This window comes from Canis lupus, chromosome X (assembly GCF_011100685.1).
Source record: "Canis lupus familiaris isolate Mischka breed German Shepherd chromosome X, alternate assembly UU_Cfam_GSD_1.0, whole genome shotgun sequence".
Taxonomy (NCBI): domain Eukaryota; kingdom Metazoa; phylum Chordata; class Mammalia; order Carnivora; family Canidae; genus Canis; species Canis lupus.
The window spans coordinates 55,311,873-55,333,238 of record NC_049260.1 but is presented as its reverse complement, the minus strand read 5'-3'; the positions used below and the strand labels follow the sequence as shown (position 1 = coordinate 55,333,238).

The 21,366-nt window shown below is 35.0% G+C and overlaps 1 protein-coding gene across 7 annotated transcripts in view; it reads left to right on the top strand.

Moving 5' to 3' along the window:
* TEX11 (testis expressed 11) overlaps positions 1-21,366 on the top strand; it is a 311,539-nt gene that overhangs the window by 130,949 nt on the left and 159,224 nt on the right. For all 7 annotated transcript variants that reach the window (XM_038587641.1, XM_038587642.1, XM_038587640.1 and 4 more), the window contains 2 exons: positions 8,098-8,249; positions 10,793-10,878. In XM_038587641.1, the coding sequence (XP_038443569.1) occupies positions 8,098-8,249; positions 10,793-10,878 (238 nt within the window). The remainder of the gene's footprint in view (positions 1-8,097; positions 8,250-10,792; positions 10,879-21,366) is intronic.

Below are 21,366 nucleotides of genomic sequence, written 5' to 3'. Positions count from 1 at the left end.
ATAATTTCTATATCTAATTTTTGTATTATGGTTAATGCTGGCCTCATAGGTAAGTTGAGAAGTATAACCTCCCTTTCAACTTTCTGAAAGAGTTTATATTAAATTGACATTATTTCTTCCTTAAAGATTTGGTAGAATTAAACAGTGAAATTATTGGATCTGGAAGTTTCTTTGGTGGCAAGGCTTTTTTACTACATACTCAGTTTCTCTAATATATACAGTGTTATTCATGTTACTGATTTATTTTTGAGTGGGATTTGATAATTTGAGTCTTTGAGGAATTTATTTTATTGAACATGTCAAATATATTGCAGAAAGTTCTTTATAATATTCCCTTGTTAACCCTTTCAACATTTTAAAAAATCTGTAGTGATGTCAACTCTATTGTTCTTGACATTGGTAATTTGTACCTTCACATTTTTTTTGATTAGTCTAGCTGGAGATTTATCAATTTTACTGAACTTCCCAAAGAAACAGCTATTCATTTCATTGATTTCTGCTTTGAAGTTTATTATTTCTTAATTATAGTTACTTTAGGTTGTTTTATTTTATTTTTTAAAGGTTTTGTTTATATGCATGAGAGACAGACAGACAGAGAGAGAGAGAGAGAGAGAGGCAGAGACACAGTCAGAGGGAGAAGCAGGCTCCATGCAGGGAGCCCGATGTAGGACTCGATCACATGTCTCCAGGATCACGCCCTGGGCTGAAGTTGGCACTAAACCGCTGAGCCACCCGGGGCTGCAAGGTTGTATTTTTAAAAAAGATTTTATTTATTTATTCATGAGGGACAAAGAGAGGCAGAGACATAGGCAGAGGGAGAAGCAGGCTCCTGGGTCATGCCCTGAGCCGAAGGCAGACGCTAAACCACTGAGTCACCCAGGTGTCCCACTTTAGGTTGATTTATTCTTGCTCTTAGGATTCTTTTAAGATAGAAGATGATATGACTGATTTGAGATCTTTTTTTGTTGTTGTTAAGAACTTACTACTGTTAATTTTCCATGAAGCATCACTTTTTAGCAGCACAAATTTTAAACGTTGTTTTCATCTTCATTCAGTTCAAAATACATTCAGATTTCCCTTTTGATTTTCTTATTTAGTTCATGGGCTTTCTAGAAGTATGTTATCTAGTTTCCAAATATCTGAGCATTTTCCTAAAGATCTTTCTGTTATTGATCTCTAATTTAATTCCATGTGGCCAGAGAGCATACATTGTATAATTTGAGGTTTTTTTGAAGATACTGAGACTTGTATTATAGCCCACAATGTAATCTATTTTGATAAATGTTCAATGTGCACTTGAGAATCAGATATATTTTTCTGTTTTGGGGTGGATTTTTATGTACAAGGATAGCTGTAGATTAATCGTAGATGTTCTTTATTGAGTCGAGGAAGTGACCTTCTCACCTTTTTCATAGTTTTTTAAAATCATGAATTGGTGTTGAGTTTTCTAATGTAAGCCTTTAATGATAAAAAAAAAAAACTTCCCTCTCAGTGATGCTGTATCTGCCTCCCACAAATTTTGATACATTGTTTTCAGTTTTACTGAACTCTGTTTGTGGTATTGATTTCTATTTGATCCATGTTACCAGAGAAAACACTGTTTGTTTTTACTTCTTTTAAGTTTCTTAAGGTTTTTTTTTTTTTCTTGGCCCAGAATGGTTTCAACATATATTCTGTGGACACTTGGAAAGATTGTGTTTTCTGCTGCTGTTTGATGAAGTCTGCTGTAAATTCAGTTAGGTCCTGAGAGTTGATAAGTATGTATCTTAGCTAGTTTTTTTTCTATTTCTTTGAATTTTTGAGAGGGAGTGTTGAAGTCACCAACTGGTGGACTTGTTTATTTCTTCCTCTAGTTTTATCAGGATTTGCTTCTTGTGCTTTGTAGTTGGGTGTGTGTGTACAGGTTTTATATGTTCCTTTTTATTAGTAATAATCAGGGCTAACAAAGGCTCCAAAGCAAAAGCAATAAAAATAAAGATAAAAGCCACCAGGACCAGAGTCTGAAGGAAAGACACCAGAAACAAGCTTCCAAGAGTTCCTTCCCAATAGAGTTGCACATGACATGCTTAATTCCTCTAGCAATGAGTGTGACAACTTGTGTGAACCATTATTTACCAGAGAGCTCATTACAGACTAAGTCCCAAGGCTTTAAATGGGGATGCTCATGTAGGTACTCCTCCCTAGCACATACTAAGATTCCAGACACCCAGAAGGGAAGTAGATGGAATATAAACCATTTTGTTTGCATAGTCTAGGCCACTCTTATTTTTAAGGGAAAATTTTATATCAGTGTGGGGAACTATTTACCAGTCAAGTGACCAGAGGTCAGCCAGGGACCAATTTTGCAAGCAGGCCTTTCTTTTTTTTGTCTTTATTTAAATTCCAATTAATTAACATTCAGTATAATATTACTTTCAGGTGTACAATTTAGTGTTTCAACACTCACATACAACACCTGGTACTCCAAGTACACTCTTTATTCCCCATCACTTATTTCACCCATCTCCCCCACTTCCTCTCTGGTAACCATCAATTTGTTCTCTATACTAAGAATCTGTTTCTTGGTTTGCCTCTCTCTCTCTCTTTTTCCCCCATGCTTGTTTTTTTTTTTCTTGTTTGTTTTATTTCTTAAATTCCACATATAAGTGAAATCATATGGTATCTTTCTCTGACTCTCTTATTTCGCTTAGCATAATACTTTCCTGCTCCATCCATGTTGTTGCAAGTGGCAAGATTTCATTCTTTTTGATGGCTGAGTAATAATCCATTATATATATACACCACTTCTTCTTTATCCATTCATCAGTTGATGGACACTTGGGCTGTTTCTATAATTTGGCTATTGTAGATAATGCTGCTATAAACAGCGGGGCGCATGTATCCCTTTGAATTCATATTTTTGTGCTCTTTGGGTAAATACCTGGTAGTGCACTTGCTGGATCCTAGGGTAGTTCTATTTTTAACTTTTGAGGCACCTCTAAACTGTTTGCCAGAGTGGCTGCACCAGTTTGCATTCCCACCAACAGTGTAAGATGGTTCCCCTTTCTCCACATCTTTGCCAACACCTGTTGTTTCTTGTACACAAGAAGGCCTTTCTAAGTATAGGCAATCTCAGCCTTGCTGTGTGTACTCGTTTCTGCACCCTGTGTCATTTACTACTGTATATATTCTTACTAAAACATAAAGGTATAACTAATGTTGTATACACTCTTAAGGCTATGAATTCTGTAAGTTAGCACTTCTAAATCCTTTTTAATATTTTTAACCCTATTTCAAGATTCTATATTTATGTATTTATCTACATTTTTATTTCATTACCTGAATTGCTATTTTTAGCCTCAAAAATCTTGTTTTGTATTTCTTTTCTTTTATTCTAATATAATAAATTTTATTTTTCTCCTTCATTGTATCGTTTTCCTCTAACAATTGTTTCTTCTTTCAATTATATATTGGTAAAATACTCATTTTCCTTTACAGCTAATAGTTTAGTCACATAGCCTAAAAGAAACAAAGAAAGTAAAGAGCCATTGGCTTTCAGGAGGGGTTGTTGACAGGGCCTGTTCTTTCCTTCAGATTCCTAAGGCTTGAGGGTTCCAGGGAAAAGGTAAAGAGAACATCATGCCCAAGTAACAGATTCCTGAGAGCTCACACTAAGAGATGAGGGCTATGGCTAAGGGCTGGTTCTTAGAGAAAAGGGAAACTTGCTGAAAGTGTGGATCTGATAGAGGCAACAGAGAGAGCCTGGATTTGCTGACAGGATCAGAACCTACCTATACTGAGCTGTGAGTGCTCTGAGTGGCCTGGTTGGGTGAGTGAAAGGACTTAAAGAAACATGGAAGGCCTGAGCCATCCTGTCTGCATCACTCTCTCTAATGGAGAATTTATAGATGGTGGCATATTCCTGGGAGCAGTTCATATGACTTTATTAGATACTAATTGTCAGGATTTATTTTTTAAAAATTTTTAAAGCTTTTATTTATTTATTCATGACAGACAGAGAGAGAGAGAGGCAGAGACAGGCAGAGGGAGAGGGAGAGGAGCAGGCTTCATGCAGGGAGCCTGATGTGGGACTTGATCCGGGGTCTCCAGGATCACATCCCGGGCCAAAGGCGGCGCCAAACCGCTGGGCCACTGGGGCTGCCTGTCAGCATTTATTTTGACCACATCTTTACCATTTGTACAGATCTCTTATGGAAGGAAGAGGAATCAATTTAAATGATTTATAGTTAATTTTAATTAATGAAAACACTTAATAGGGGAGTTAATTTTCCTTTGAGTCACATCTATGACCATTGTTACTGTGACCTTAAATATCATTTTCACAGAAAGTCAGTAGGAAACAATGGGGAAAACTCTGGGGTAAACAGACTTGGATTCAAATTCTGAATGCTTTTTTTGTTTCTATCTTATACATTTTATGGCCTTTCTGAGCCTAAACTGCAAAATGAGTATGCTGCAGCACACTTTATGGTATTAATATAGAAATATAATAAGATAGTGTAAGGTGCTTAGCACACTACTTAGCATAGATCCTATACCCAGTATTTGTAACCTTTCATTACTTTCATTAGTAATTCTCCTTATGCTGGTATGAGAAGGTTTCCTGACCTCATCTTTCTAAGAGCAGTATCTTGTATCATGCCATTAAATATTCCACATCCGTAATGTTTGAAGAAAATTTGGCTTTTCATGAAAAGAATGATTTTTATAGTTTTTAAGTCATTTTTCTCCTGAATTGATGACAGGAAAGGCCAAAATTGACAGCTGTATTTTCCTTTCTTATAGATTTATGTGTAAAGAAGAAATCTATGTTAAATGATTTATACCTATATAGTTGTCTTCTGATATTTGGACAGAATTTTTTTATTTTTCCTCTTTCTTTTTAGGTGTGAAGAATACCAGGAGAAAAGGGATAATAAAAGTTTAAAAATCAAACAGAACTTGAGGCAAAGGCTTCTGATTTAAGATGGGCTGGCAGAGTATCAAATTGGCAAAAACTAAAGTTTCATTATATTAGAGGATGCTGGTGGGAATTTCAGTTTTTATATGCACCTCCTGACATTTCCAGGTTGACAGCTTCTCCAGCACCCAGTCTTTTGGAGAACAAATTGACAGGGTCAAAATTTAAAGTACTCATACTCAGCTGTTTTAATCCTTGGTATTTATATGTTACACTTCACATGTTTACAAGCATATTTGCTGAACATTGCTTGTAATAGTGAAACATTGAAAGCATCTTGAATATCATCAATAGAGGAATAATAGATAAGAAAAGGTATCTCTATACAATAAAATATTATGTGGGAATTAAAAGGGGTAAGGTAAATCTGTACATAATGAACTTTAAGACATGGTATTGAGAGGAAAAGAAGCAAAGTATGCATAATATGTCATTTATATATTTTTAAAACTATGTTTCTAAGTACAGACAGGCATATAAGTGTACCAGGAAAGGACTGAAAAGGATACTAATCTTAGAAGTGTCTACCTTTGAGAAAGAGACTGGGACTGGATAGGGGTCCACAGAAATGTAAGCTTTATCTTTACTATTTGCACCTTTTTATTTAAAAACTTTTTAACAGTTTTTTAAAAAATCTGATTAAATACACATAATATTTATCATATTAACTATTTTTAAGTGTGTGGTTCACTAGTGTTAAGTACATTCACGTTGTTTTGTAACCAGTCTCCAGAGCCCTTTTTTCATTTTGTAAAACTGAAACTCTGTGCCCACTAACTCCTGAGTCCCCTTCCCCCCAGTCCCATACACTAATCTACATTCTGTCTGTATGAATGACTAGTATAGATACCCCATATTAGTGAAATTATACAGTATTTGTCTCTTTCTGACTGATGTATTTCACTTAACATAATGTTCTCAAAGTTCAACCATTTTGTAGCATGTGTCAGAATTTCCTCCCTTTTAAAGGCTGAATACTATTCCATTGTATGTATATACTATATTTCATTTATTCATTAATCTGTTGATGGAGACTTGGGCTACTTCCACTTTTTGGCTATTGTGAATAATGCTATGAACATGGGTATACAAGTATTTCTTTGAGACCCTACTTCCAGTTATTTTGGGTTTATACCCAGAAATAGAATAATTGGATCCTATGGAAATTCTGTTTTTAATTTTTTAAAGGAATTGCTCTATTGTTTTTCATAATGGCGTATCACTTTACATTCCTACCAACAGTATATAAAGTTTCCAATTTTTTCACATCCTTGCCAATACTTGCTTTTTGTTTCTTTGTTTTTTTTTTTTTTTTTTTTTTTTTTGATAGTAGCCATCCCAGTCGGTATAAGGTGGTATCTCATTGTGGTTTTGATTTGCATTTCCCTAATGATTTGTGATGTTGATTATCTTTTCATGTGATTATTGCCACTTGCGTATGTTTTTTGGAGAAATGTCTATTCAAGTTATTTGTCAGTTTTTAAATTAGGTTGTTTGCTTTTTTTTGTTGAGTTTTAGGAGCTCTTTTATATTCTGGATATTAACACTTTATCAGATATAATTTGCAAATATTTTCACCATATTATTCCACAGGTAGCCTATTTCACTCTTTATATCTTTTAATACGCAAAATTTTTAAATTTTAATGTAGTCCAATTTATCTAATTTATTGTTTTTTGCTTTTGTTACCTATGATTTTGGTATCATATCCAAGAAATTATTACCAAGCCCAGTGTTATGAAGATTTCCCCCTGTGTTGTTTTCTTCTAAAATTTTATACCTTAGTTCTTCTGTTTAGGTCATTTGATCCATTTTCAGTTTATTTTTGTATACAGTATAATAAAAACATCCGATTTCATTCTTTTGCATATGGATATCCATTTGCCCCAAAACCATTTGTTGAAAAGACTGTTCTTTCCCTCACTGTATGGTCTTGGCACTCTTGTTGAAAATTATTTGATTATATATGAGATATTTTATTTCTGAACTCTATTTTATTCCATTGGTGTATATATCTGTCTTTATGCCAGTACCACACTGTTTTGATTACCTTTGTAGTAAATTTTGAAACCAGGAATTGCTAGTCTTTCAGCTTTATTTGGAGTCCCTTGTGATTCCATATGAAGTTTAGGGAAGAGTTTTCCATTTCTGCAAAAAATGTTATTGGAGTTTTCATAGGGATTACATTTAACCTGTAGATTGCTTTGGTAGTTTTGGCTTCTGAAAAATATTAAGCCTTCCAATCCATGAATTATTTGCATTTTTAAATAATCAGAATATACTGGTGTACTATTTGTATAATTAAGCATAAATAAAATTTTTAAAACAAGTTGTTGGCAGAGAGAACTGGTAAATTTCTTTTTTCCTCTTTCAATTTTGTTGAGATAGAATTGACATTCAGCACTGTATAAGCTTAAGGTGTCTATCATAATAACTTAAGGAGGTCAAAAGGTACAAACCTCTAGTTACAAGATAAATAAATACTGGGGATGTAATGTACACCATGACCATGGTCACAGCACTACTATATGATATATTTGAAAGTTACTAAGAGAGTAGATCCTAAAAATTCTCATCACAAGGGACTAGTAAATTTCTAACATCAGTTCATGTGTCTTTACTGGATCTCATGTTCCAATTTTTATAAATTGGCATCAGTTCTTTTTTTTTTTTAAAAAAAAGGTTTTATTTATTTATTCATGAGAGACACAGAGAGAGGGCAGAGACATAGGCAGAGGGAGAAGCAGGCTCCATGCAGGGAGCCTGATGTGGGACTTGATCCCAGCTCTCCACAATCACGCCCTGAGCCAAAGGCAGAGGCTCAATTGTTGAGCCACCCAGATGTCCCAAATTGGCATCAGTTCTAAAGGAAAAAGCATAAATTAGATATTAAAAGAGAGATGATTATCTGACTATAGATGTTCATGACAAGAAAATGTTTGTGGCTTAATAAATTAAATAGAAATTGAATTAAAAATTTATTGTTAATAGGCTTATTTAGACATTTGGTGATATTATGTAAGCTCAGATATAGTTTTATCTTGCATGTTTTGCTCATTCTCAAATAAATTTTAGACCCATTGATCAAAAACCAGTTATTCCATTCATGCCATTTAAAATTGTGTCTCATTGGACAGAGAATCTGTTGGATTTTATTTCATGAAGATCATTTGTGAACATTTTAAGTCATCAGAAAATATTGGGAAAGCTTTACTGCTCTACATTGACATGCTTTTACAAAGAAAGGAAGAACTGCTTGCCAAGGAGAAGATTGATGAAATCATTATAGGTCAGTAGGATTTCTACAGGTTTTAGAAAGGTGTTAATATGCATATAATTCTTAGATGTCGCAGAAGTGGCAAAATTTTTAGATCACTGGATCCCTTTTTCTCAACTCCTTTTTTTTTCTCCCTAATAGCCATTAGCTGTAATACCTCATTGATCCAGATTCCACAAACTAGAATGAGAAACAGCAAAAATAGCAAAACATCAGCAAAAATGGACAAACCTCTGAGCTTAAATCTCTCTTGTAGTGAAAAATTGTGAGGTTAAAGGCCTAACTTCATGATTTCAGTGTGATCTCAAATAAGCTGTGTGCCTTCTGGCAAGTTAATAACGTCTCTGGATCTTGTTTTTTTCTAACTATAAAATAGAGGTTGTGAAATACATTCCTAGTTTTTAACTTCCTTTTTAGCCCCAGCATCCTTTTTGTCATGCAATCTTCTGTGAACCCTATCCTAAATAAAATAGATAATAGAGTTTCTCTGTTTAAGCAGAAATGTAGAGCCAAATTTCAGCATTCCCCTAACCCCCTGCCTCTCCATAGAACTCCAAACCCTGAAGAACACAGATAGGATGATCCCTTTCATAGAAAATTCTCACCCCAATACATCCTTCTAATTCTACACATATACAGATTTATAACAGAATTGATAGTCACTAAATGTTAATACTGGGCTTTATTCTGAGTTATGGCATTTTGGGTAACTTGTTGCCTTCTTTCTTTTTTTTAAGATTTTATTTTTTGAGAGAGAGAGAGAGAGAGAGAGAGAAAGAGCAGGAACATAGGGAGAGGGACAAGCAGACTCTATGCTGAGCATGAGCCTGACGTGGGGCTCAATCTCATGACCTCAAGACCATGACCTGAGCCAAAATCAAGTTGGATGCTCAACCCAGGCACTCCTTTCTTTATATTTTACCAGATTTCTTGAATTTTTACAAATAGGTATCATATTTTTATAAAAAGTCATTGATTTTTTTTAAAAGAAATCTTTTGATTTCTAGGAACCTTTGAACTTTAGATTCTACAAACCATATTTTATTGGTAATATGGTCCCTACAGATCCTCACTAAGAATCCAATTATTTTTAGACCCAATTTTGATATGCTTGATTATCTGTCTTTCTAACCAGATCATTTTAATGGTAGCATATTAGAAAGAGAGAAAGGGTCTACAGGGAAAGACATAGATAATCTAACCACAAGGGAGGAGAAAACTATAAATTTTATAGAACAGTTTCAAATATTTTTAAAAATATAGCAATCTGTATGATATAATAGTTACTTACCAAAGGCACCACTGTGATAAAATAATACAATAAAATGCAATAGTTGTTAGTGTTATTGACCTTGAATGGGCAAGCAAAGATTAAGTTGTGCTTCAGAAAACTAGAAAGTACATTTAGAAAAGCATAATTTAGGGGTGCTTGGGTGGCTCAGTTGGTTAAGTGTATGTTGATTTCGGCTCAGGTCATGATGTTGGAGTGTGAGATCAAGCCCCATGTCAGGATTCACATTCAATGAGGAGTCTGCTTCTCTCTCTCTCTCTCTCTCTCTTTCTGCCCCTCCCCCTGCTCATGCTCTACTGCTCTCTCTCTGAAATAATATCTTTTAAAAAAGAAAAACATAATTTAAAAACATAATTTTTAGAAAAATTAAGAATTTAAATGAAATAATTTAGACTTTTAAAAGTAAAAATGTTTTATTTTTAATAAAAGTTAACTGTCAGCCAACTAGAAAATGTGTTTATCCAGAATGACTAATTTTCTTAAGATTATAGTAGCCAGTTTTATCGTGATATCCAATTATAAACTTATGCTCTCAAAGTAATATTTTAAATAGGCACATTAAATATCATTTTACTCTCATGTGAGTAATTTTATCTAAGCTATGGAACAACCTATGTTTGCTGACTGGGCTTTGGGGTCAGAGACTTTTAGTGTTCTTATCAAGACTTTTGTGGAAATTAGTAGTGCCAAAGGAGTAGAAGAGAGGGGATGTAGAATTCTGTTGCAGTTTAAACTTTACCTTAATGTTTGCTAATGTATTTGAACCCTGTGTCTAGACCAGAAACAATCAGACGTGAATTACAATTTAAAGTAATAAAATTTATGTGTAAACATGGTCTTAAAGTATTTTACAAAGGCTTTAAGGTGTAATTGGCCTTTCTTGTGAACTTGATCTGATCTTGTTAGTATATAATAATATAAACACTTCTTATTAACGATTTTTAGCATTGCTGTCTGTTCATTCACAATAACATTAAAGCACCAGATGATGATCAAATTTGGAACATGGAAAATACATTAAAAAGAGGCTAAGCTGGCAAACTACCACAAATTGATAGGCGAATTACTGTGATTCTAGCAAACTCTGATTCTATTATATAATCAATTTTGCTAGTTAACCTAAAATTGATGATGAAAACCTGTCTGAATAGGATTGTGTTTGTAGCCATTACTTAAAGATTATAGGTTCTGAATATAGTTAGCACTCTTATTTAATGTAATAGATCTTGAGTTTTGTTTTTAGAGCCTCAGTTTTCATTTTCAGGTCAGCGAACAGGAAGACAACTGACAACCGAATTAGTGGTCTGTTTACACAACATTCTGTGGAAAAAAGCTGCCAGAAGTTTTGAGGTTTGGGAAGAATCTATATTCTTTATCTTCTTTCTCTACTCTAACAAATAAGTATGTTCACTATAAAAATCATAGATCATCAAATATTTTAATAATCTGCTTAGGTCCCATCTATGTATTAAATATAAATAATGCAGAATGTTAATGAGCATTGTATAGGAATTCATTTAAAACCACTAAAAACAAAAACAAAAAACAAACCACTAAGATTGGTTCATCCCCATTGGGAGCTTACAGTGTAGGGAAATGACATGTCTGATATTAAGATATAGTAAAATAATTCATTTTAACATGACAAAAAAGAAAGTCAGAGCTTTATTCCCTTTAAAAAACTATGATTTGAAGCACAGAGGATTTGTAGTGTAGTGAAAATACTTTGAATGATATTGTGATGGTGGATACTTGTCATTATTCCTTTGTGTAAGCCCATAGTATATACTACACTAAGAGTGAACCCTAATGTAAACTATGGACTTTGGGTGATTATGATGTGTCCATGTAAGTCCATCAAAGTCTACCACTTTGGTAGAGGATGTTGATAAGGTGGGAGGCTTAGTGTGTATGGCATTAGAAGGTATATGGCCAGTCTCTGTACATTTCTCTCAGTTTTACTGTGAACCTAAAATTGCTCTTTAAAAAAAGTTGTACAATTAAAAAATGCCAAAAAGTGGTAATTTTTTTTCTCACAAAACAATCCAGATTTACTGTAGAAAAGTTTGAAACTTCAGATATTTTTTTAGGAAGTAAAGAATAGGGGCACCTGGCTGGCTCATTTTGTAGAGCATGTGATTCTTGATCTCAGGATCATGAGTTCAAGCCCCATGTTGGGTGTAGAGCTTACCTAAAAAAAAGTAAAGAATAGTTGAGAGCATAAGCAGTAATTTCTCAGACATCAGCTGTAGCAACATTTTTCTAGATATGTCTCTTGAAGCAAGGGAAACAAAAGCAAAATTAAACTATTGGGACTGCATCAAAATAAAACGTTTCTGCACAGCAAAGGAAAGGATCAACAAAACTAAAAGGCAACCAACTGAATGGGAGAAGATATTTGCAAATGACACATCTGATAAAGGGCTAGTCCAAATATATGAAGAACTGACACAACTCAACACCTCCCCCAAAATAATCCAATTAAAAAGTGGGTAGAAGACACGAACAGACATTTCTTCAAAGAAGACATCCAGATGGCCAACACATACATGAAAAGAGGCCCAGCATCACTCATCCTTAGGGAAATACAAATCAAAACTACAATGAGATATCACCTCACTCCTGTCAGAATGGCTAAAATAAAAAAGACGAAAAAGAACAGGTGTTGGTAAGGATGTGGAGAAAAAGGAGCCCTCTTTCACTGTGGGAATGCAAATTGGTGCAGCTACTCTGGAAAACAGTATGGAAATTCCTCAAAAAGTTAACAATAGAGGGCATCTGGGTGGCTCAATGGTTGAGCATCTGCCTTTGGCTCTGGTAGTGATCTGGGCATCCTGGGATCGAGTCTCACATCAGGCTCCCTCCCCACAAGGAGTCTGCTTCTCCCTCTGCCTATGTCTCTGCCTCTCTCTTTGTATGTCTTTCATGAATAAATAAATAAAATATTAAAAAAAAAGTTAACAGTAGAACTGTCCTATGATGCAGTAATCATACTACTGGATGTCTCCCCCCAAAATATAAAAACACTAACACAAAGGAGTACACATATCCCTATGTTTATAGCAGCATTATTTATAATAGCCAAATTACGGAAGCAGTCCAAATGTCTACTGATAGATGAATGGATAAAGAAGATGTGGTATATATATACAATGGAATATTACTCAGAAATAAAAATGAATGAAATTTTGCCATTTGCAATAGCATGAATGGAACTAGAGAGTATTATGCTAAGCAAAATCAGAGAAAGACAAATACCATATAATTTCACTCATGTGGAATTTAAGAAACAAAACAAATGAGCAAAGGAAAAAAAAGAGAAATCAAGAAACAAACTCTTAACTATAGAGAACAAACTGATGATTGCCAAAAGGTAGGTGTGCGTGTCAGGGGGAATGGGTGAGTTGGTGATCGGAATGTAGGAGTGTATTTGTCTTGATGAGCACTGGGTGATGTATGGAATTGTTGAAGCACTACATTGTGCACCTGAAACTAATATAACACTCTATACTAACTATACTGGAATTAAGGTAAAAACTTACTGTAAAAAATGGGATGTATGGTTTTAAAAAGTTGTGATGGATTTCTACTTCTAACCAAAATGTAACAGAGATCATATTTATGTGCTTCCCTGAACAACTAGTCCCCCACTGCCGATCTCCCTCCAAAGAAAAGAAAAAAGACAAAATACATGAAAAAGTGTTTTTTGAGACACTGGACATCAGGCAATGGAGAGTGATCTTTGGGCAATGATAAATAAACAAGGTGAGGACTTCAATGGTGCAGCTTACTCTCTTGAGTTTCCAGGCTGTAGCACAAGAAGAGGAACTGAAATGGATGCCAGCAGCCTTCCTAATTTAAGGAGATGGAGTTGAGAGTCTAAGGAGACCAAAGCAGCTGGAGTTCACAGGATAGACCACCAGGAAGGAGAGCACAACTCAGAAAGAGACCTCTAGCAGTCAGAGAGTCCTCCTCCATTGTTTGGCCAAATACTAATTAGGACAATATGGGATGGAAGTACCTGGAGCCACGGGGGAATAGCCATCTAAAAATATTAGTGGGAACAGTGCCTGGCACTCACAACTGTCTGGGAATAGAGCCTGTTCGTATTAGCCAGACAGAAAAACTTCTAATTTATGGGGGCATTGGGTAGAGAACTCAGATTGATCTTGTCTGAATGGTGGAGGATAATTAGCCCTATACTGAGAATTGTTCCAGACCTACCTAAAATATCAAAAGTATGACCTAAAAGGATGGAATTGATCCCAATAAGCTTAAGTGCTTCTCAGAGTAGAGGTCAAGAATATTTATCAGAATATCAAACTATTCAGCACCCAACAAGGTAAAGTATACAATATTTGGTATCTAATAATAAATTACCAAGTATATAGTGAGGCAGGAAAATACTTTATAATGAAGAGAATGAGCAATCACTAGAATCTGACAAAGTTGACATTAACTGAACATTAAAATACCTCATTTAATTTTATTCCATATATTTAAAAAGTTGAGACATAGATATAAAAGATCCAAATCAAATTCCTAGAGATGAAAACTAGGTCTAGGATAAAAAATATATTGGATAGTATTAACATCAGATTAGTAAGGTAATCATACTCCTGGATATCTCCAGTAGTATTAGTAAAGGTAAAGATTAGTAAGTTTGAAGATACAGCAATAGAAGCCATCCAAAATAAACCACGTAGGGAAAAAAATTAAAATAGCATCACAAGCTATGAAAAGACTTCAGGTAGCTCAATAGTTGGGTAATTAGAATCCCCAAATGAGGAGAGAGCGTATATGAAGAAATAATGCTTGAAAGCTTTTAACATTTAATTAATTTTTAATGGTATATTTAAGATGTTTAGCAAACATCAAACATAAGAAACACAGGGCGGCCCGGGTGGCTCAGCAGTTTGGCGCCTGCCTTCAGCCCAGGGCATGATCCTGTAGACCCGGGATCGAGTTCCACATCAGGCTCCCTGCATGGATCCTGCTTCTCCTTCTGCCTGTGTCTCTGCCTCTCTCTCTGTGTCTTATTAATAAATAAATAAAATCTTAAAGAAAAAACATAAGAAACACAGATAAAACTAAACCATGGCACATAATAATCAAATTGCTCAAAACCAGTGATAATGATAATATCTTAAAAGCAGCTGGAGAAAAATGACACGAATACATACAGAGGAGCAAATTAAGGATGACGTTGGATTTTTCAGGCAAGCAAGAACACAGTAGAGCAATATCTTTAATATAACAAAAAGTACCTGTAAATGTAGAATTCTATGCACAGCACAAATACTGTTTAAAAATGAAAGTAGTTGATAGAAATGCAAAATAGTATGGCTGCTATATAAAGCAGTATTGTGGTTCCTCATAAAAATTAAAATAGAATTACCATATGATCCAACAATTCCAATTCTGGGTATATATCCAGAAGAATTGAAAGCAGAATTTATAATTCAAAAAAAGGAGACAAAGTAATATTATGAAAAATATTTAATAATCTAAAAGAAGCAGAAAAAAGAGGAAAAAGGGAACAAATTTAGGTAGAACAAATGGAAAACAAATAAGTAGGAAAATGATAGATTGAAATCTCAGCATATACAAAAATAACATTAAATTAAAATGATCTCAACTCTTCAGTAAAAAAACAGACATTGTCAAAATAGGTTAAAAAGTGAGACTCAACTTTTGACTGCTAAAAAGAAACACAGTTTAAATATGAAGATACAAATAGGTTACAAGTAAAAGAATGGGAAAAATAGAGACATTATTCTAAAATTTATGTATAAAAGCAGAGGAATGAAAATAGCTAAAAAAATTCTGAGAAAAAGGAATAAAAAGGGAGGAATTACTCTATCTGATGTCAAGACTTATTATATAGCTAGGGTAATCTTGAATGTGGTATTGTCAGAGAGAGAAACACATAGATCATTGGAGCTCAGTGGAGAACACCAAAATAATCCCATAGGAATGTGCTCAACTTATTTTCAATAATATGCAAAAGGATTCAATGGAGGAAGAATGATATTCTCAATTAATAGTGTGTAATTGCACATCCACAAGCAAAAAAATTAATCTTGATCTAAATCTTATACTTTATACAATAATTAACTCAAAGAAGGATCAATAGCAAGAGTTAAACTGGAAAATTCACAAATATGTAGAAATTAAAGAACATACTCTTGAACAACCAGTGGGTGAAAGAAGAAATCAAAAGGGGTGGGTAAGGTGAGGTAAACCAGGCAACAGGCTTTTAACTGAGGCTTACTGGAGGGATGGAGGGTGGGACAATGGATTAAATAGGTGATAGGTATTATGTAGGGCACTTGTGATGAACACTGGGTGTTGTATGTAAGTAATGAATCACTAAATTCTACACCTGAAACTAATGTTAACTAGCTGGAATTTAATTAAGAACTTGGAAATGGAAACATAAGATACCAAAATGCAAACAGATGCAACAAAAGTAGTTCTAAAAGGGAAGTTTATAGCGTGACAAATGCTTCAATAAACAATCTAGTACACTTATCTTGATGAGCACTGAGTAATTTATGGAATTGTTGAATCATTATATTAAACATGTGAAACTAATATAACACTTTATGGAAACTATCCTGGAATTAAATGAAAAGAAATAAAAATATAAAAAGAAACCTGACTTTATACCTTATGCAACTAGAAAAAATATAACTAAGCCAAAGATAGCAGAGAACGGAAATAATAAAAAGCGGAGCAGAAATAAATGAAATAGAGATTAAAAAACAGAAAATTTCAACAAAAATGAGAGTTGGTTTTTTGAAAAGATAAAATTGCAAATGTTTTAGTGAGATTAACCAAGAAAAAGATAGTGGGAAAAAAAGCAGACTCAAATAAATAAAATTGGAAATGAAAGGGGAGACATTACAACTGATACCACATAAATACAAAGGATTGTAAGAAACTATAGTGAAAAATTATGTGACAAGTTGGATAGTTTAGAAGAAATGGAGAAATTTCTAGAAAATGTACAACCTACCTAAACTGAATCTTGAACAGACAGAAAATGTAAACAGATGAGTCAGGACATTGAATCAGTAACCAAAAATCTCCCAATAAAATAACGTCCAGGACCAAATGATTTCATTCGTAAATTCTACAAAACATTTGAAGGAGAATTAATACTAATTGTTCTCAAACTCAAACTCATTCCAGACACTTCCAAACTAATTTTACATGGCCAACATTGCCCTAATAGCAAAGCGAGACAAGGACACTATAAGAAAAAGTAACCACAGGCCAGTAATCCTGATGAACAAAATCCTCAACACAATACTAGCAAACTGAATTCAAAGCATATTAAAAGGATCTTATACAAAGTCCAAGTAGGATTTTTCCCTGGAATGCAGGGAATGTTAAACATATGTAAATCAGTAAATATGATATACCACATTGAATAGAATGAAGGATAAAAATCATATATGATAATCTCAGTATATGCAGAAAAAACATTTAACAATATTCAACATCCTTAAAAAAATATTCAACATCCTTTTATGATGAAAACTCTCAACAAATTAGGTATAAATGGAATGTACCTCAACATAGTAAACGTCATACCTGACAAGCCCACTGCTAACCTCATACTCAAGGGTGAAAAACTGAAAACTTCATCAAAGATCAGGAACAAGACAAGGATGTTCATTCTTACCACTTCTATTCAACAGTACTGAAGGTCCTACCCAGATCATTAGGCAAGAAAAAGAAAAGGCATATAAATTGGAAAGGAAGAAGTAAAAATAAAAATATTCTACAAGGCTAGAAAATGAGGGAAAAGAAAGAAAATCAGTTGGACAAGAGAATTCTGAAGTAATTTTAAATCTGTTCAGTAAAGAAATACAGGCCCTCTAAAAACAAGAGGGTCGCCTGGGTGGCTCAGGGGTTGAGTGTTTGCCTTCGGCTCAGGGCATGATCCCACGGTCCTGGGATCGAGTCCTGCATCGGGCTCCCTGCAAGGAGCCTGTTTCTCCCTCTGCCTATGACTTTGCCTCTGTCTGTATCTCTCATGAAAAAATAAATAAAATATTAAAAAGGATAAAATAAAAAAGAAAAGAATACCATTGTATTTTGCAGCACCTGATTTTATGGAGCAAAACAAGACATTTTGATATAGGAATACATTATGAAATGATCACCACAATCAAGCTAATTAACATATTCACCTTAAACAGTTACTTTTTGGTGGTGAAAACACTTAAGATTCATTTTCTTAGTAAATTTCAAGTATATAACACATTATTATAGATACCATGCAGTAACTTAGGTCTCTATAAATTATTCATTTAATAATTGAAAATTTGTATCCCTTGACCAACATATCCTCAATTCCCCCAACTCCCAAACCCTGATAATCACCATCCTACTTTGTTTCTATGAGTTGATTTTGTTATATTCCACGTGTAAGTGACATCATGCAGTATTTGTCTTTCTCTGTCTGCCTTATTTCACTGAGCATAATGTATTTTAGATTCATCTGTGTTGTCACAAATGACAGATTTTCCTATAGATCTATTATTTTTATTTCTTTTTTGCTAATATTTTAAGATTTTTATTTTATTTTTTCTTTTTTGTCTTTTCTTATATATATATAATATATATATTATATATATAATTTTTATTGGAGTTCAATTTGCCAACATATAGCATAACTCCCAGTGCTCATCCCATCAAGTGCCCTCCCTCAGTGCCCATCACCCAGTCACCCCCACCCCCCGCCCTCCTCCCTTTCTACCACCCCTAGTTCGTTTCCCAGAATTAGGAGTTTCTCATGTTCTGTCTCCCTCTCTGATATTTCCCACTCATTTTTTCTCCTTTCTCCTTTATTCCCTTTCACTATTTTTTATATTCCCCAAATGAATGAGATCATATAATGTTTGTCCTTTTCCGATTGACTTATTTCACTCAGCATAATACCCTCCAGTTCCATCCACGTTGAAGCAAATGGTGGGTATTTGTCATTTCTAATGGCTGAGTAATATTCCATTGTATACATAAACCACATCTTCTTTATCCACTCATCTGTCGATGGACACCGAGGCTCCTTCCACACTTTGGATATTGTGGACATTGCTGCTAGAAACATCGGGGTGCTGGTGTCCCGGCGTTTCACTGCATCTGTATCTTTGGGGTAAATCCCCAGCAGTGCAATTGCTGGGTCATAGGGCAGATCTATTTTTAACTCCTTGAGGAACCTCCACACAGTTTTCCAGAGGGGCTGTACCAGTTCACATTCCCACCAACAGTGCAAGAGGGTTCCCCTTTCTCCACATCCTCTCCAACATTTGTTTCCTGCCTTGTTAATTTTCTCCATTCTCACTGGTGTGAGGTGGTATCTCATTGTGGTTTTGATTTGTATTTCCCTGATGGCAAGTGATGCAGAGCATTTTCTCATGTGCTTGTTGGCCATGTCTATGTCTTCCTCTGTGAGATTTCTGTTCATGTCTTTTGCCCATTTCATGATTGGATTGTTTGTTTCTTTGCTGTTGAGTTTGATAAGTTCTTTATAGATCTTGGATACTAGCCCTTTATCTGATATGTCATTTGCAAATATCTTCTCCCATTTTGTAGGCTGTCTTTTAGTTTTGTTGGCTGTTTCTTTTGCTGTGCAAAAGCTTCTTGTCTTGATGAAGTCCCAATAGTTTATTTTTGCTCTAGTTTCTCTTGCCTTCATGGATGTATCTTGTAAGAAGTTGCTGTGGCCAAGTTCAAACAGTGTGTTCCTTGTGTTCTCCTCTAGGATTTTGATGGAATCTTGTCTCACATTAAGATCTTTCATCCATTTTGAGTTTATCTTTGTGTCTGGTGTAAGAGAATGGTCTAGTTTCATTCTTCTTTATGTGGATGTCCAATTTTCCCAGCACCATTTTTTGAAGAGACTGTCCTTTTTTCAGTGGATAGTCATTCCTGCTTTGTCGAATATTAGTTGACCATAGAGTTGAGAGCCCATTTCTGGGTTCTCTATTCTGTTCCATTGATATATGTGTCTGTTTTTGTGCCGGTACCACAGTGTTTTAATGATCACAGCTTTGTAGTACAGCTTGAAATCCAGCATTGTGATGCCCCTGGCTTTAGTTTTCCTTTCAATATTGCCCTGGCTATTTGGGGTCTTTTCTGACTCCACACAAATCTTAAGATGATTCGTTCCAACTCTGTGAAGAAAGTCCATGGTATTTTGATAGGGATTGCATTGAATGTGTACATTGCCCTGGGTAGCATTGACATTTTCACAATATTAATTCTTCCAATCCATGAGCATGGAATATTTTTCCATCTCTTTGTGTCTTCCTCAATTTCTTTCAGAAATCTTCTGTAGTTTTTAGGGTATAGATCCTTTACCTCTTTGGTTAGGTTTATTCCTAGGTATCTTAGGCTTTTGGATGTAATTTTAAATGGGATTGACTCCTTAATTTCTCTTTCTTCAGTCTCATTGTTAGTGTATAGAAATGCCACTGATTTCTGGGCATTGATTTTTGTATCCTGCCACACTGCCAAATTGCTGTATGAGTTCTAACAATCTTGGGGTGGAGGCTTTTGGGTTTTCTCTGTACAGTATCATGTCAACTGCAAAGAGGGAGAGTTTGACTTCTTCTTTGCCAATTTGAATGCCTTTTACTTCCTTTTGTTGCCTGATTGCTGAGGCTAGGACTTCTAGTACTATGTTGAATAGCAGTGGTGAGAGTGGACGTCCTTGTCATGTTCCTGATCTTAGGGGAAAGGCTCCCAGTGTTTCCCCATTGAGAATGATATTTGCTGTGGGATTTTCATAGATGGCTTTTAGGGTGCTGAGGAATGTTCCCTCTATCCCTCCACTCTGAAGAGTTTTGATCAGGAATGGATGCTGTATTTTGTCAAATGCTTTCTCTGCATCTATTGAGAGGATCATATGGTTCTTGTTTTTTCCGTTGTTGATGTGATCTATCACACTGATTGTTTTACGAGTGTGGAACCAGCCTTGAATCCCAGTGATATATCCCACTTGGTCATGGTGAATAATCTTCTTAATGTACTGTTGGATCCTATTAGCTAGTATCTTGTTGAGAATTGTTGCGTCTGTGTTCATCAGGGATATTGGTCTATAATTCTTTTTGGTGGGGTCTTCATCTGGTTTTGGAATTCCGGTAAAGCTGGCCTCATAGAACGAGTTTGGAAGTATTCCATCCCTTTCTATCCTTCAGAACAGCTTTAGTAGAACAGGTATTGTTTCTTTTTTAAACATTTGATAGAATTTCCCTGGGAAGCCATCTGGCCCTGGACTTTTGTGTCTTGGGAGGTTTCTGATGACTGCTTCAATTTCCTCCCTGGTTATTGGCCTGTTCAGGTTTTCTATTTCTTCCTGTACCAGTGTTGGTAGTTTGTGGTTTTCCAAAAATGCATCCATTTCTTTTTTTTTTAAAGATTTATTTATTTATTTATGATAGACATGGGGGGGAGGAGAGACACAGGAGGAGGGAGAAGCAGGCTCCATGCCGGGAGCCCGTCATGGGACTCGATCCCGGGACTCCAGGATTGCGCCCCAGGCCAAAGGCAGGCGCCAAACTGCTGAGCCACCCAGGGATCCCCTGCATCCATTTCTTATAGATTAACTAATTTATTGGTGTATGGCTGCTCATAATATGTTTTTAAAATCGTTTGTATTTCCTTGGTATTGGTTGTGATCTCTCTTCTTTCATTCGTGATTTTATTAATTTGAGTCTTTTCTCGATTCTTTTTAATAAGGCCGGCTAATGATTATCTATCTTGTTAATCCTTTTGAAGAACCAACTCTTGGTTTTGTTGATCTGTTCTACAGTTCTTCTG